General features: G+C 38.2%; 1 protein-coding gene across 3 annotated transcripts in view; it reads left to right on the top strand.

The window, feature by feature from the left end:
• Positions 1–16,073, top strand: part of LOC117034924 (zinc finger protein 665) — a 73,324-nt gene that overhangs the window by 14,989 nt on the left and 42,262 nt on the right. For 2 of the 3 annotated variants that reach the window (XM_033128403.1, XM_033128402.1), the window contains 2 exons: positions 5,723–5,796; positions 6,414–7,914. In XM_033128403.1, the coding sequence (XP_032984294.1) occupies positions 5,723–5,796; positions 6,414–7,484 (1,145 nt within the window). In that variant the 3' untranslated portion in view covers positions 7,485–7,914. Of the gene's footprint in view, positions 1–5,722; positions 5,797–6,413; positions 7,915–16,073 lie in introns of those variants that run through there. The other variant, XM_033128404.1, reaches the window with a different exon arrangement.

The following is a 16,073-nucleotide window of genomic DNA, read 5'->3' as shown; positions in this document are numbered from 1 at the left end:
CTCAAGGTACAAATTGGGGGATTGCTGGTGTAGAAAGAAAGGCTTCATGATGTACCTGGAAGGGGAACTCAGGATCTGAAAACTTTAAATGTTTTCTGGTATCCTAAAGGTGCTGTTAGAATATAATATTTTGGGAAATCATTTTCTAGAATATTCTAATACTCTACAATGTCCTCTCCTCTCACTTGAGCATAATACTGGATTGGAAATTGGAGATTTTCCATCAAAACTCATGTTCCTTTTTATACTAAACTGGTCCTGCTGTCTCCAAGCCAGACCTGGTCACCTTTTTGGAGCAAATGAGGAGCCCTGGGATTTGGAGAGAAAAACGTCAATATCCATCCACCGAGGTACCCTGTTTTCCCAAAAATAAGACCTAGCTGGACCATCAGCTCTAATGCGTCTTTTGGAGCAAAAATTAATATAAGACTCAGTCTTATTTTAATATAAGACCGGGTCTTTAATATAATATAACATAATATAACATAGCATACCGGGTCTTATATTAATTATTGCTCCAGAAGACACATTAGAGCTGATGGTCCGGCTAGGTCTTATTTTCAGGGAAACGCGGTAGGTGAGAATGAAGGAAGCAGATGGCATATGTGAGAGGTCCAAAGATCACAAGGGATGCCACACACTAAAGTATGGCTTGGAAAGATCTGCTTCAGTGGAAATGATACTTGAGAGGGTGAGGCTTACTTCTGTTGCTGTCACAGAGGGACAGCTCCTTTCCAACCTACCCTGCTCTTCCATCCTCTAAGGATTCTCCTTCTGCCCCACGGATCTCCCATCACAGTTGCAGTGAGAGCGAAATTCCTCCCGGTGGACTGTGAGGGCCACATGATCCGGCTACTCTTCCATTGCTTTATGGGCCTGGGAATGGCTGTGCACATTGCTGAGGAATTCTGTGTTAAGCCTTTCTTTTTCCTTTCTAAAGCTACACCCCTTGGGAACTGGTTTTTACCAATTACTTTTCTTCTTTTTTTTTCCAAAATATTTTATTGGGGAAGGGGAACACGACTTTATTGGGCAACAGTGTATATTTCCAGGACTTTCTTGGGGAACAGTGTGTTTTTCCCAGGACCCATCAGCTCTAAGTCAAGTTGTCCTTTCGATCTTAGTTGTGGAGGGCGCAGCTCAGCTCCAAGTCCAGTTGCCATTGTTCAGTCTTAGTTGCAGGGGACACAGCCCACCATCACTTGTGGGAGTCAAACTGGCAACTTTGTGGTTGAGAGCACGCCTCTAACCAGCTGAGCCATCTGGCCACCTGGGAGCTCAGCGGCAGCTCAGCGGCAGCCTGGTGTCTTCATTCTGGTTGAGGAGGGCGCAGCTCACTGGACCATATGGGAATCGAACCAGCAACCCTGTTGCCCAGAGCTCGCGCTCTAACCAACTGAGCCATGCATCCGCCCCGTATAATTCTTTGAATGTGCTTTTGAATTCAGTGTGCTAATATATTATCGAGAACTTGTCATCAATATATTAATCATAGATACTGGCTTATAGTTTTATTTGTCGTGCCTTTGTTTGGCTTTGATATTGGCTAATCCTGGCCTCAGACAAATTGTTTTGATAATATCTTTACTCTTTAATCTTTGGAAATGTTCAAGGAGAGAAATAGTGTCAATTTTCTTTAAATGTTGCTAGAATTCACCAGTGACTTCATCTGTTCCAGGGCTTTGCTTTGTTTGGGGTTTTTAAAAAATTATTATTACTGTTCTAATCTACTTACTAGTTAGATAGGTCTCCTGAGGGTTTTTTGTTGTTCTTTGTTTTTTTAATTTCTTCATGTTAAAGTCTAAATAGATTGTGACCTTATGGGTATTAATGTATTTTGTTGTAGTTTTCAATTTTTTGTCATATAATTGTTTATAGTAGCCTCTTATAATTATCTTATTTCTATGGCATGGTTTATAACATCTCTGCTTCCACTTTTGAGTTTATTGTCCTCTATTTTATTCTTAATTATCTAAGGGTTTGTCACTTGTTTATCCTTTCAAGAAAGCCTAATATTCCTTTTTTTTCTTATTTTTGTCATACTCTTAATTTTTAAATTTTTAAAAATTTAAAATTTTTAATTTTTAAAAATTTCTTTTGGGCTTACTAGGTTGCTCTCCTTTTTCTAATTCCTTGCGCTGTAAAGTTATGCTGTTCATTTGATGTAAGCGCTTATCTCTGTACACCTCCCTTTTAGTACTACTTTCTCTGAATCCCATAAGTTTTGGTATATTGTGTTTCATTTGTATCAAGATATTTTCTAATTTCCTTTTTTTTTTTTTTAAAGATTTCATTGGGGAAGGGGAACAGGACTTTATTGGGGAACAGTGTGTACTTCCAGGCCTGTTTTCCAAGTCAAGTTGATGTCCTTTCAGTCTTAGTTGTGGAGGGTGCCGTTCAGCTTCAAGTTGTTGTCCTTTCAGTCTTAGTTGTGTTGGGTGCAGCTCAGCTCCAGGTCCAGTTGCGGTTGCTAGTTGCAGGGGGCACAGCCCACCATCCCTTGCGGGAGTTGAACTGGCAACCTTGTGGTTGAGAGGACGCACTCCAAGCAACTGAGCCATCCGGGAGCTCAGTGGCAGCTCAGCTCAAGGTGCTGTGTTCAATCTTAGTTGCAGGGGGCGGAGCCCACCATCCCTTGCGGGACTTGAGGAATTAAAACTGGCAACCTTGTGGTTGAGAGCCCACTGGCCCATGTGGGAATCAAACCGGCAGCCTTCGGAGTTAGGAGCATGGAGCTCTAACCGCCTGAGCCACCGGGCCAGCCCTGCTTTTTTTTTTAATCGTTGTTGTAGAGTGTGTTATTCAATATCAAAATATTTGTGGAATTTCTGAGTTTCTATCTGCTGTTGATTCTTAGTTTTATTTCATTGTGGTCTGAAGATACCTATATGATTTCAATCTTATTAAATTTGGTAAGATTTATTTTGTGGACTAGCAGATGATCTGTACTGGAGAATGTTCCATGTGTGATTGAGAAGATTGTGTATTCTAGTGTGGTTTCGGTGATATGGTCTGTATATGTCCGTTATATCTATTTAGTGTATAGTATTGTTTAAATCCTCTCCTTATTCAGCCTTTGGTTTTCTTGTTTTTTTATCAGGTGAAATTGGGGTATTGACTTGTCCTACTCTTATGGTTTCCTATTCTTATTTCAGTTGTCACGTGTGCTTCGTATATTTGGAGTGTTGATGTTATATGCATACATATTTATAATTATTTTAGCTTCCTGATGAATTCTCCCATTTATAATAATACATTGTCTATCTTTGTGTTGTGACATTTTTGATACTGTATTTGTCTGATATTAATATGGCTACCCATGCCCTTTTTTGGTTACCATTTTCATGGAATACCTATTCCTATAATTTTCGTTATATCCTATGTGTGTTCTCAGATCTAAAGTGATATAGTTAGATTTTATTTTTTTTTATCCATGTAGCCAACTTATGTCTTTTGATTGGGGGAGATTTATCTATTTACATTTAAAATGTTACCAGAAAGGAAGGATTCCTATAACCATTTAAATTTTTCTGCAATTTTTTTATGGCAGTTTTGTTCCATTTTTCCTCTCACTGTGTTCCACTGTGTTTCTTTTATTTACTTATTTTTTTGGTAGAGACATGTTTTGATTTCTCATTTCCTTTTTGAGTGCCTGCTGTAGGTACATTTTTTTGTGGTTACCATGGGGTTACTTTAAAACATTTAAAGGTTATAACAGTGTGTTTTAAACTGATAGCATCAGCTGTATACACAAACTCTACTACTGTACATCTACCCCCTTGTACACACTTTGTTATTAATATCACATTATGTCTTTTACGTTGTGTATTCTATAGCATATATTTATGATTTTAATGCTTTTAAAATTCTGTAGGAGAAATTAAATTGATTGTTCATCATTACACTACTACAGATTTTTTTATGTTTGTGTATATATTTACATTTACCAGAGAGCTTTATATTTTCATATTGTTTGTATTGTTGTTTAGAATACTTTTATTTCATCTAGAACGACTTTCTTTAGCATTTCCCTTGGGCAAGTCTAATGGTGAGAAATTTCTCGGGGTTTTTCATCTGAGAAAGTCTTAATTTCTCCATTGTTGAAGGGATGTTTGCCAGCTGTAGTATTCTTGGTTGATAGTTTTTGTTCTTTCAGCACTTTTCATATTTTATGTCACATTTTTCCTATAAGGTTTCTGCTAAGAAACCACTGATAATCTTACAGGAGCTGTCTTTTACACGACATGTTGCTTTTTTTCACCCTGCATTCAAGATTCACTTTTTGTCTGTGATTCATGGTAGTTTGAATATAATGTGTCTCTGTGTTGCTATTTTTACATTCATCCTACTTAGAACTCAGTGAAGAGCTTTTGTTTGTATATCTCTTCAAATGTGGGAAATTTAAGCCATTAATTTTTAAAATAAGCTGTCTGGCCCTTTTCACTCTCCTCTCCTTATGGGGACCACTTAATGTGTACATTGGTCCACTTGTTGTCCCATGCATCCCTTAGGCTGTCTTCACTTTTCCACTTTTTTTTTTTTTTGCTTCTGTCAGTAATTTAAAATGAACTGTATTCAAGTTGTCTTACTCTTCTGCTTGATCAAGTGTAGTTTTGATGCTTCTAGTGGATTTGTAAATTTACGTATCATATTCTTCAGCTCACAATTTATTTATTTTTAATCCTTTCTGTCTTTTTGTGTTTTCATTTTGGTCATGCATAGCTTTCCTGATATTATTTAGTTGTCTCTCTGTTTTCTGTCTTCCCCAATTAAGCACCTCTAAGATGGTTATTTTGAATTCTTTTACAGATAATTAATAGAGCTCCATTAATTTAGGGCCAATTTCTGGAGATTTGTTTTGTTGCCTCTCATTGGATCATGTTTTCTTGTTTCTCTGTATGCTTTTTGATTTTTGTTGAGATATGGGATCATAAGAAACAACCAAACATACGGTTTTTGGGATCACAATGATCCCAAAGAGATTTGGGATCATTTCAGGCTTTATGAACTTGCTTCTGTCCAGGACAACACAAATAAAAATCAGCTGGGTTAGATATTCTAAGCCCTGTCAAACCAGTTCAGGAATGTGTATTCTTTGTGGATTTTTTTTGTGTGTGTATTTTACCAGTTTAAAATATTTTCTGTTTCTTCTTTAGAGCCCATGATATTTTCTTGTTCCTGATGTCTGTCTTCAGTATTGTAGTCTCTCTGGTGATTGAACAATTATTCACCTTTCTTAGTGGCCACCACCAAGCATATAGAGTGTGCTGCCACTCCTTTAGCGCTCTGTGTCTTGCAAAACAGAAATCAGTCCCTCATGCAGCTACAAGAAAAACCAGATCATTGAACACACTCATCTATTTCTCTACTGAGAAGAAACCAGGAATTGGCAATTTTCTCCCAGTCATGCCATGGTGTGTTAGGGAAGGTGAGCAGCTATTGTGGGCAAATGTTAGCAACTTTTCTTCCCTCTTTGATGTGACTCTTCCTCATTTTGTACTTTCCTGGGGGTTCTATAATCACATTACTGGCTTCTGGAGTACTGAAAAAGGCAACTGGGTCAGTAATTGTGGTAAGTTCATATCTCCATGGAGGAGTGAAGTTTTAGTGCTTCCTCTTTTATCATCTTTCTTAAGTCTTCTTATCAGTATTAATTTTGTACATGAGAGTTTAAAGTATATTTACCTGAGTGTAATAAGTGTGATAATTTGGTGTCTTTCAGCTGTATCTTCTCATGACACCCAGGGCTTGTTGCCAAAGCCAGGCATAGAAGATTCATTCCACAAAATGCTACTGGTAAGATATGGAAGGTGTGGCTTTGAGAATTTACACTTAATAAAAGACTGGGAATGTGAGGGAGAATGTGAAGGGCAGAAAGGTTATTATGATAGATATAACCAAACTGGGACAATGACCCATAATAGAATCCTTGTTGCCAAAAGAGATCAAGGATATAAAACATCTTGGGAACACTTTCACAGTCAGTTAGTTATGTTTGCAGAGCAATATGTTTCTGAACTTAAAGACCAACAGCAATTTTTAAAATATACATATTGTCTGAAAGGAAATTTGAAAAATCAGGGAAGTCACCTAGTTCATATTGTAAATAATCATTTGAATTATTTAAAATATACCATTGGATTACACCTTCAAACATTTCTAAAAATCAGAGATTTGAAAATGAAGATAGAAATACTAAATGTAAGAGGCCCTTAACCAAGGATTCATTATTCTTCCACCAAGAATTAATCCCTTCTTGTTCCAAAGTCTATACTTTTCATGAACATGGGTGGGTCTATACAACCATCATGGTTCAATAGGTATTAATGAATAGTTCATGGGAAACAACTTTGCATGTGTAATGAAATTAAAGAGTTCTCACTAAAGGCTTTCCTATTTTCAATGATTACCAGAGTATGAATAATGGAGAGAGAAGTTATCAATGCAATGAATCTTGGGAAAACTTTAACCAAGGGTCAAATCCCAGTAAACATCAGAGAACTCAGTTTCCAGAGAACCATTATAGATGTGGGAACAATTTTGATCAAAGTTCAAATCATATGCATCAGAATATTCATATTGTAGAGAAGATTGACAAATGTAGTGAAAGTGGCAAATCTTTGAGCCAATCTTTAAATCTTATTGAACATCAGAATATTCATACTGGGGATGAACCTTACAAATGTAATCACTGTGGGAGCATATTTTGTATGTTATCCAATCTAAATAGACATGAAAAATTCCATACTGGAGAGAAACCTTACAAATGTAAAGAATGTGGTAAAGCCTTTAAGCGGCGTTCACATCTTACTCAACATCAGAGAATTCATACTGGAGAGAAGCCTTATAAATGTAGAGAATGTGGTAAAGTCTTTAAGCGGCGTTCACATGTTACTGAACATCAGAGAATTCATACTGGAGAGAAGCCTTACAAATGTAGAGAATGTGGCAAAGCTTTTAATCAGTGCTCAAAACTTACTCGACATCAGAGAATTCATACTGGAGAGAAGCCTTACAAACGTAGGGAACGTGGCAATGCTTTTGTCCTGTCCTCAAGCCTTACTCGACATCAGAGAATTCCTACTGCAGAGAAGCCTTACAAGTGTATAGAATGTGGCAAAGTTTTTACCCAGTGCTCAAGCCTTATTCAACATCAGAGAATTCATACTGGAGAGAAGCCTTACAAATGTAGAGAATGTGGCAAAGCCTTTAAACGGCGTTCACATCTTACTGAACATCAGAGAATTCATACCGGAGAGAAGCCTTTCATATGTGGAGAATGTGGCAAAGCTTTTAACCAGTGCTCAAAACTTACTCGACATCAGAGAATTCATACCGGAGAGAAGCCCACAAATGTAGAGAATGTGGCATTGCTTTTGTCCTGTACTCAAGCCTTACTCGACGATAGTCCGTTCATTCTGGAGAGCAATAGTGCAGATGTAGAGAATGGCAAAACCTTTATTCAGCATTCACATCTTAATTGACACATGAGAATTTATACTGGAGAGTATCCTTAAAACTAAAGAATATGGCAAACCCTTTAGTTGGAACTACTGTCTAGTCAGTATCAGAGAACACACATTGGAGAGAAGCTCTGCCTTTTTTCCCCACTTCTTCTGCCTCCTTTCCCCCCCAAACCCCACTCCCCCACTCTGGTTCAAGCCGTTGTTTCTCAGTCTAGTGTAGGACACAGTTCCCTGTCCCATGCTGGTATTATGAGCCTTGCGCTCCCCCGTTGGCCGCTCACAGCAGCTCGACAGCATACAGGAGCCCACAGCCACTCACGCTGACTGCCAGCCACTCACGCTAGCCTCCAGCCGCTCGTGGTAACCCACAGCAGCCCGCAGCAGCACACAGCAGCTCATGCCAACCTCTGGCTGCTCTTGGCAGCCCATCTCCAGGGAGACCCGTTGTTCACAGTCTTAGCTGTAGAGGGCGCAGCTCACTGGCCCATGTGGGAATCAAACCTGCAACCTCGGAGTTAGGAGCATGGCACTCCAACCACCTGAGCCACCGGGCCAGCCCCAGAAGTTCTACATTTTTAATAATGATGAAAGACCCTTTTCCAAATACTTCAGAAAACAGCACAGATTTTATTTTGGAATGTAACTTTAAAGAAGTGAAAAATCTGGGGACATATGTAATCTAAAATGTCAGTAGAAATTAATGTCAATAGCTCTTTTTTTATATTATTCTAAATCAGAATACTTATAGAGTATAATTCAAAGTTAATAAACTTAGATAATTTACTGGTTATTATGCTTCAAAGTATCAAGTGGAAGGATATTTGGAGAAGTATAATCACAGTGTATCATATTGACTATTTGAAATCTTCTGTAAATCTCTTCATGCTATGCCTTTATTTCTAGTGTGTATGTGAATCATGGGGTTTGATTGTTGCTCCCTGAAAGACCTGAGAGCCCTTGATTATTATGTGGGATTCACTTTTCCATGAAGATTAAACTACACTGTATGAAGGAAATCTAAATGAAGATGCTGATTGTGGTTGACGTAGAATATTAATGTAAATCACCATGAAATAGGTGTTCAGGACATAATTCTTTGCATTAATGAAAGATGGAGGAGCACTATGAATTTTAAGTAGTTGTACAATTGCTCTTTAAGGTAAAAAAGGTGGCAGTTCATTTAAATCCTGATGTATCTTCATAGTGGCCATAAATAGATGTCATAAATATTATTTGATATAGTTGAAATAAAGTTTTTACAAATACCTGAGAAAAGTATAGATAACTCATCCCTAAGTACATAAAATTCTTGTATCTCTAGCTTCACTAAATAATTAGCCTCCATCTTGAAAACCATAGGAAGCAAAGCTCTCAGATTATTCTATCAGAAGAATCGGAGTGCTTCTTGAATGCTAATGATGTGTATTTTGACCAATGATGATACAGTCGGGTTGCAATGCTTTATTTGGAAAGACTATGTGTGAACTTAATATATTTTTATTAATAAAGGTGAATGAATTTGAATATGTTGACACTGTTGTGTAATGAATGTGGTGTTATCCTTCCACCAACATCAAAATATCCCACCTTATTCAAAGTTGTAGGTAACAATATACCACTTGGTAACAGTGGAATGAAATCATTAGCAATCCCTTTCCCCAATGGCCTTAAGCCTTTCTATAGTTTGCAATAATGAGACCACTTCCCCCCACAATTTGTATATTATATCTTTTTCTCCTTATTGTAACTACTGGGATATTATGATGGCTACAATAAAGATAAGAGTATTTTTGAGAGTTTAGCTAAACTATTCCATGATATTGCTGCTTTGGCATTTACTTTGTGTATCTAAGGAGCCTTGAACTGACACCATCCTCCTGCTTATACATACACTAGATAAGAGCTCACAGAGTCACAAGTAAATATAAGTTCCTGATATGACTTCTCCAGCAGCCCTTGTGAGCAACAGTTTCCATTGCATCTCGGTCCTCTTTCTAATGCCTCTTAGATATCTTCAGAGCTTCCCAAAACTTTTTTCTTTTTGGTTTTAATTGAATAATCTGGACTTAGCTGAGAAACACCAAAGCACTCCACCCATGCACTCTAATAAAGGTATGTACCCGGGTTCCTGCCATTCAGTTGCATCCTGCTTTAGCCTCCTCATGTAGCCCCTCCAGGTGTGCTGTATACTTCCTTTAAGACCTGTGAATAATAAACGTCTTCAATCTTGATTGTGGTCTTTTTTTGAAATGATGCTCACCATCCAACACCACGGTCTCTGCTTAGTAAATGCTACTTTAACAAAATAAAAATAAGTATAGTTAGAAGGCATATTTTGGGATTTCTGAATCACTATAATATTTCACCCTATATATATATGTATTTTTTACATGTCATTTTTCCGAAGATATATTTGCTAAAGATATGATTTAGGAATAACAGAACTAAGGAGGAAGGATTGTATGAATATGTTTCTACACATAATCTTGGAAAGGACAGAGAAATATTGAATCAAATAGGTTATTTCAAAATATTTGATGATTTACTAACAAACTAGAAACCTTAAAGATTCATACTGTGAATCGTTTTTTGTACACTACCTTGAATTTATTTCAACCCTTAAGACTGTTGGTTGAGAATTTTGCTGTGAAATTATTTTCTTTTTTACTTTTCCTGTGAAATTCTTTTTTACTTTTCTGTTACTCATACAAGACTTACCAAATATTTTCTTCCTTTCAAATTTCATGAAATATTGCTTATATGACCTGCTCAGGGATTTAATGGTTTTCATTAAATGTAATGGTTTTTGGAAATTAACTTAAAAATGAGACTAATTCTACCGTGATCATATTAAGGTGCATTTTGTTTTATATATTTCTTTTCAAAAACAGTGTCAACTTTAGTTATTCTTCTCACATGAGTGATGTCATCAAAGTTACTCATTTTTGCCAATTTGTTCAGGATAAACTTTGTGACAGTGACTTCATAAGCCATGAGTTTCTTACATTTAACATTAAGTGAACGAACACATAGGACAGTGCTTGGGTGTGTAATTGACACTCTATAATGAGGAGACAAATACTCCAATAGAAGTGATGTCGTACCTCCAAGTAAGAGATGGTAATTTCCAGGATGAAGAATTGACATGAATTCTGCATGTGAAAACACCTGTTCCCAGGCTGCACCACTGACCGAATTTAGGAAGATAAATTCTAGTTGTTTTATTTCCTAATTATTTTCTCTTGTTCTCATTTTTATTCTTAGCTATATGTGCATTAGTCATTGTCCGTTGAACTGTTATGACTACAGACAGCATCTCTCTGCTCTTTCCATTCCACATCACCCATCCAGGCCCAGTAGGTTTTGATCAGTAGTTTATAATTTTTCTAATGCAATGACGTAGAATTTTTGCATTTTTCATGATAAAGGTAGCCTACAACTCATTTTTTCATGCTGAATCATCTATTTTTGAATATGAATATTGATCTTTGGGAAATAACAGAATGGCCTCTGTGTATTTTTAAATTGGAATGATCTTTATTGTCCAGACTTTCATTAGAATCCTGAAGAATTTCTTACTCATATCATTATCTTTTCCTTTACTGAAGTGGAACCAGGACAAGTTCAACAGGTTTTCCCAGTCATCTTGAATGTAGTCAACTGTACATTCTTTTTAGAGAAGTCTTCAAGATGACAGCAGATTTTGAGTTGAAATATTTTCTTCATTATTTTGAATGCAAACTAATTTTCTGTGTTCACAGAGTGGCTAGAGATATGTCTGTTTGCACCATCTGTCTCTTGAGTGTCTTCCAGGCCATCACCATCAGCCCCAGGAATTCCAGGTGGGCAGAGCTTAGTGGGAAAGCCCCAAAGTCCATTGGCCCCTCCAGTGTCCTGTGCTGGATCTTGCACAAATTGGTAGGCAGGGTTCCTATGCATATGCCTGCCAGAACAACGCAAACATCACAAAACTATAAATATTGAGTAATGGGACATAGCTGTAGACTTAACTATATGCAGTGTTCATATCTATTTAAATCGATATTTTACGTTTAGGATTCATTACCTGGGCCAGTGGCTCCATCGTTTTTATTCTGTACAGGACAAAGAATGAATAATAGCTAGATGGAAGTTGCTGCATTTCCTGGTATTCTGGTGAGAAACACTGAGGAGGTGTAGCAGTGCAAATGATACATAAATTATTTCCATTTCATATGGCCATTAGAAAACACGTATCAGTCATGGTCCCTAGGTTTAGAGGACATTTTGTCAGATTCTTTTTTCTGTTGTGTGAGATATGATGTGACCTCTTGAAAGGTCATCAACACACAGAAGAGGTATCTATTAGTAATAGTAGTTTTTATATTTGTATGTCTTTAACCTAGTTAAGAATATTTTCTAATGTAATTGTCTCAAAAAAGTCTTAAGTATGTACATCAAATTACTTAGGTTCTAAAATAGGCAATTAGCTTAAATAGAATAAAATTATACAAACCATAAAAGTTAGGTTTTTATAGGCGGGCTTAGGAAAGCCAGAAATGGAAATAATTTCAGAGGTATGGAATTACGAAGTGCAGGGCCCACTGTCTGCCCCACACGTGCCCAGATCAACCCCTTCTGGGGCTGTGTCCAGGTCTGGCCAGATCCTGGGATCTCCCCATACTGAACAGATGAGAGGAGATCAGAGTTTTCGTTGGCTGCTTCTCCCACCTCTCTAGGGCTGGTGTTCAAAGTTTCACAAAACCCAAAAGTAGATAAATGGGAGCAAAGACGTGTGTTTTGCTGCCTTAATTTGTCTTTCTGGTTTCTCCTGTGCTTTAAGAGCCATCCCATCCATCACCCTGTCCTCCATTCCTTCAGATCCAGGAGTTGCTCAAGTTACAAAAAAGTTAATATACACATTCATTATGAAATGAGTACCACACTCAAGTTAATTAACATGTCTATCATCTCACATAGTTAGGACTTTTTGTAATGAGAACTCTTAAGATACACTCTCAGCAAATTTCAGGTATACAATCCAGTATTATCTATAGTCAACATACATTGCATTATAGTCATTAGAACTCCAGAAATTACCCTGCAGAACTGAAACTTGGTAACATTTCACCAACATTTGTCCACATTTCCCCAGCCCATCCCCTGGCATCCACCACTCTACCCTTTGCTTTTATGTTTTTAACATACTACCATTGTGTGAGATCATACAGTATTTGCCTCTATGTATCTGGCTTACTTCACTAGCATAACATCTTCAGGTTCGTCATGTCCTAAATGAAGACTTCTTTTGTAAAACTAAATTTTGCTTGTGTGTGTTACAATATCAGTACACTTTCATTCTAGTCACCAGGGAAACCATAGTGATGTACCAATTCATACATCTTCTGGAATGTCTAAATTTTTAAAAGTCTGATAATACAAAATTTAAGTGAGAATGTGGTTACATTAGAATTCTCATATTGCTGATGAATAAAGGAAACTTTTGGCACTTAGTTATAAAATTCAACATTTACCTATTACCAAAAATATGTAAATATAAACACAACGACAAACTCCTCTGAACTGCTACTCCATCCGTTTTGTAGTTCTCACATCCATCTCTACCTTCCTATAGAAGCATTTCTTGTTTTAAATCAACGATAGGGAAACAGAAGAAGAGACAGGCCGGGCTCAGTATCTACATCCTCACATGAAATACAAGATTTTTAGTACCCAATTCCCAGGGTTTTATGAGGACTAATTCATATAATGTATGTGAGGTTCCCAGCACGTTGCACTGTAACCTGTTTGTGAGCACATAGTAGATGCTTAGTAAAAATTGCATTAATGAATGTATACCAGTCGTTTTTCAAATACAGATTTCGTCAGAAGGGCCAGGAAAGTATATGATCTTTCAAGGGAATGATTGGTGGTTTTCACTGAGAACCAATAATATTTGTGTTAGGATAAGTCGGTTAGTGGCTCAGGTGTGCTGTGTTTGCTTTCTCTGGTGTAGCGCTACCGGTAATGGGGTCCAGGGGGAGCAACATCAGCATGAACATGGAACTTGTTAGAGATGCCAATTCACGGGCCCTATTCCAAAACTGCAGAATCACAATTTTTTAGAGTGTGGTCTGGAAAAAATGATTACTTTGCACATTAAAGCTTGAGAAGCAAGGCTCAGATAAGTAGTTCTCAGCCCTGGATTCCCAGTGGGATCTTAAAACGTGGGGTTTTAAGAAGGATCATCACCTGTGCCCTCCCCCTCAGAGTCTGTCTGTGGGTCTGAGGTAAAACATCAGTGTTGCTTTAATTAATTGTTACAGGTGATTTTCTAAGGTGAGGCCAGCGTTGAGCTCGAGGGCTCCCTGGTAACTTACTAGTTGAGTGCAGCTTTTGTTCCAAGGGGAGGTATCAGGCTTGGCTCTACATGGGCTTGGAAGGGGTGGGTCAGTGCAGCCCCCATTGTGCCTGTGGGTGTGGAGGTAGCAGGTGAAGAGGTTCTGGTGCATTTGAAAACATTCTCAAGATACAGAGGTGACCTCTCAACATAACTAGAGATGGAGGAGGAAGAGGCAGAACAATAGCTTCTCAGGTGTCAGCTCTCAAGTCGGGTTGTGTCCTGTTTTCCTTCTAAAATGACATGTATTTACTGTCAAATATTCTCTGTTTCTGATGTTCCTACCTAACCAACGTGTTTTCAACTACTTTTCCCCGCCTCTTTTTCTTATGAGTCCAGGTCAGCTCTTTAGAATATTTCTTTAGAATATTTCTTCTCCACTCTCTATCCTGGCATCCTATACGGTGTGAACAGTCCTCACCATGAATTAATAATGTCCTGCAAATATTGAAAATGTTCCTTTGTCACAGATCAAGAGGGGAAGGTGAAATATCCAAGATTCCCATTGGCTCCTTGCAGTAGTGACAAAAATTTGGAGTCTTTCAGTACTGCATAGGGCCTCTCATTTACCAAGGCTGAGAATTAAAAATCTTGCAATCTTACTTTTCGGTGGCTCATCTAAAGTACGGGCAAGCTGAGTGGCCAAATTCACCAAATCTAGGGTGGCCATGCTTTCCCGATCCATCCTGGTTCTCTTAACTCGGAGGGAAACAGTCCTGTTTAGCCCTTTGACAAAGAATTGAGTTACCTGTATGGAATCAACATCTGAAGGAAGGCCAGAATTTTCCTTAAAAACAACCTGAAGTCAATTATATCGATGGAGTAGGAGTGAAAAGAAGTGAAAAGAAAACAGTCTTTTAACCCACACAGGCAGTAAAACCAATTTTACATGGATAAATATGTAATTATTTAAAATATACAATACATGAAAACATTAATATTTATTTCATCATTATGAAATTAAGGCAAAAGAGAAAACAATATCCCAAAATTTTAATTTTTCTTACATAAAAAATTTATTTGATGAAAGATTTCATGATCCCAGTGTAAAATGCAAATAAAAAAACTAAAATAAGATACAATATGTAAAACAAATGACAATATCTTATGTTTAATATCCTCTAATAAAATAGGATACATTGAAATCTATAAAATAGAAGAAAATTTACAATTAGGCATATTATATGAGCCAGCTGAAGGATAAATACATGACCAATAAGCATTTAATATGTAGTAACTACAGGGGAAACAAAAGTGACATGGTGATCTCGCCATGATTTCAAACTGAAAAGTAGAAATATTTCTCCACACAGAATTAAAGGCTTGTGGATATCAGTCCTCCATGGACTGGAGGTGAAAGAGGGAGGACAGAAATACATGTTGACTTTTTACACTTTAAATACATAAGAATTACACACAGATATTTGTTCTCATGCTCAAATAATGCTTGGCTCTCCTAAGATATTTAAAATACATGAAATGTCTAACATGAAATTTACACTTTGGAAATTTAGTCCTCAAGGAAACCGAGAGTTCACCATTCTGAGTCTGTCTTTCAAGTTCCTTTCCGAGGAAAATCCCAAGTTCTATCATTTGTTAACACACAGTATCGAAAAGAGGTCCTGCGTGGTTATTTGCATGAATCTGTGAGGGACAGGGTTCTGCTGTCGCTCCCGGAGCTGCATCTGCTGAATGGGGTCCTGTACCTTTAGGTGAGCCCTAATCTCACCCACTGGCAATCTTAGCCATCTCCGGTCAGGGAAGAGGTGGACCCTCCCAGGTCTCCCTCCTAGGAGGAGCTCTGGACTTCTCCATTCTCAGCTGGACGCCAGGGACCCGGAAGGGGGGCTGGGACGAGCCAGCCCTCAGCAGGAAAGACATAGGCCGCCTGAGTGGCCATGGTGTAGAAGGTCTGCGCCTGGGCGCACAGACGCCCGCGGAGCTGGGCCAGCTGCTCCCAGTTCAGAGAGGAAGGAACCCACTGGTTCTGTATCTGGACTACGTTGTGATAAATGGCCTCAGACATAGCCCTCAGGGAAGTTACCAGGCTTTTCCGAAGTGGAGGTGGCTGGATTCCCGGGGACCTGGATCTCCGCCGCTTGCTGCGCCCAGTGCTCCCCCTCTGGGCTTTCCTGGGGCGGGCATCCCAGGTTTCCTCACTGTCGCTGCTGTGGCCAGCATCAGGGACCTTTCGTTTCATCTTCTCCAAAGTCACACTGCGCTCATCT

Source organism: Rhinolophus ferrumequinum, chromosome 15, assembly GCF_004115265.2.
Source record: "Rhinolophus ferrumequinum isolate MPI-CBG mRhiFer1 chromosome 15, mRhiFer1_v1.p, whole genome shotgun sequence".
Lineage (NCBI taxonomy): Eukaryota > Metazoa > Chordata > Mammalia > Chiroptera > Rhinolophidae > Rhinolophus > Rhinolophus ferrumequinum.
The sequence above is the reverse complement of the archived record's forward strand: the minus strand, read 5'-3'. Positions and strand labels throughout refer to the sequence as shown.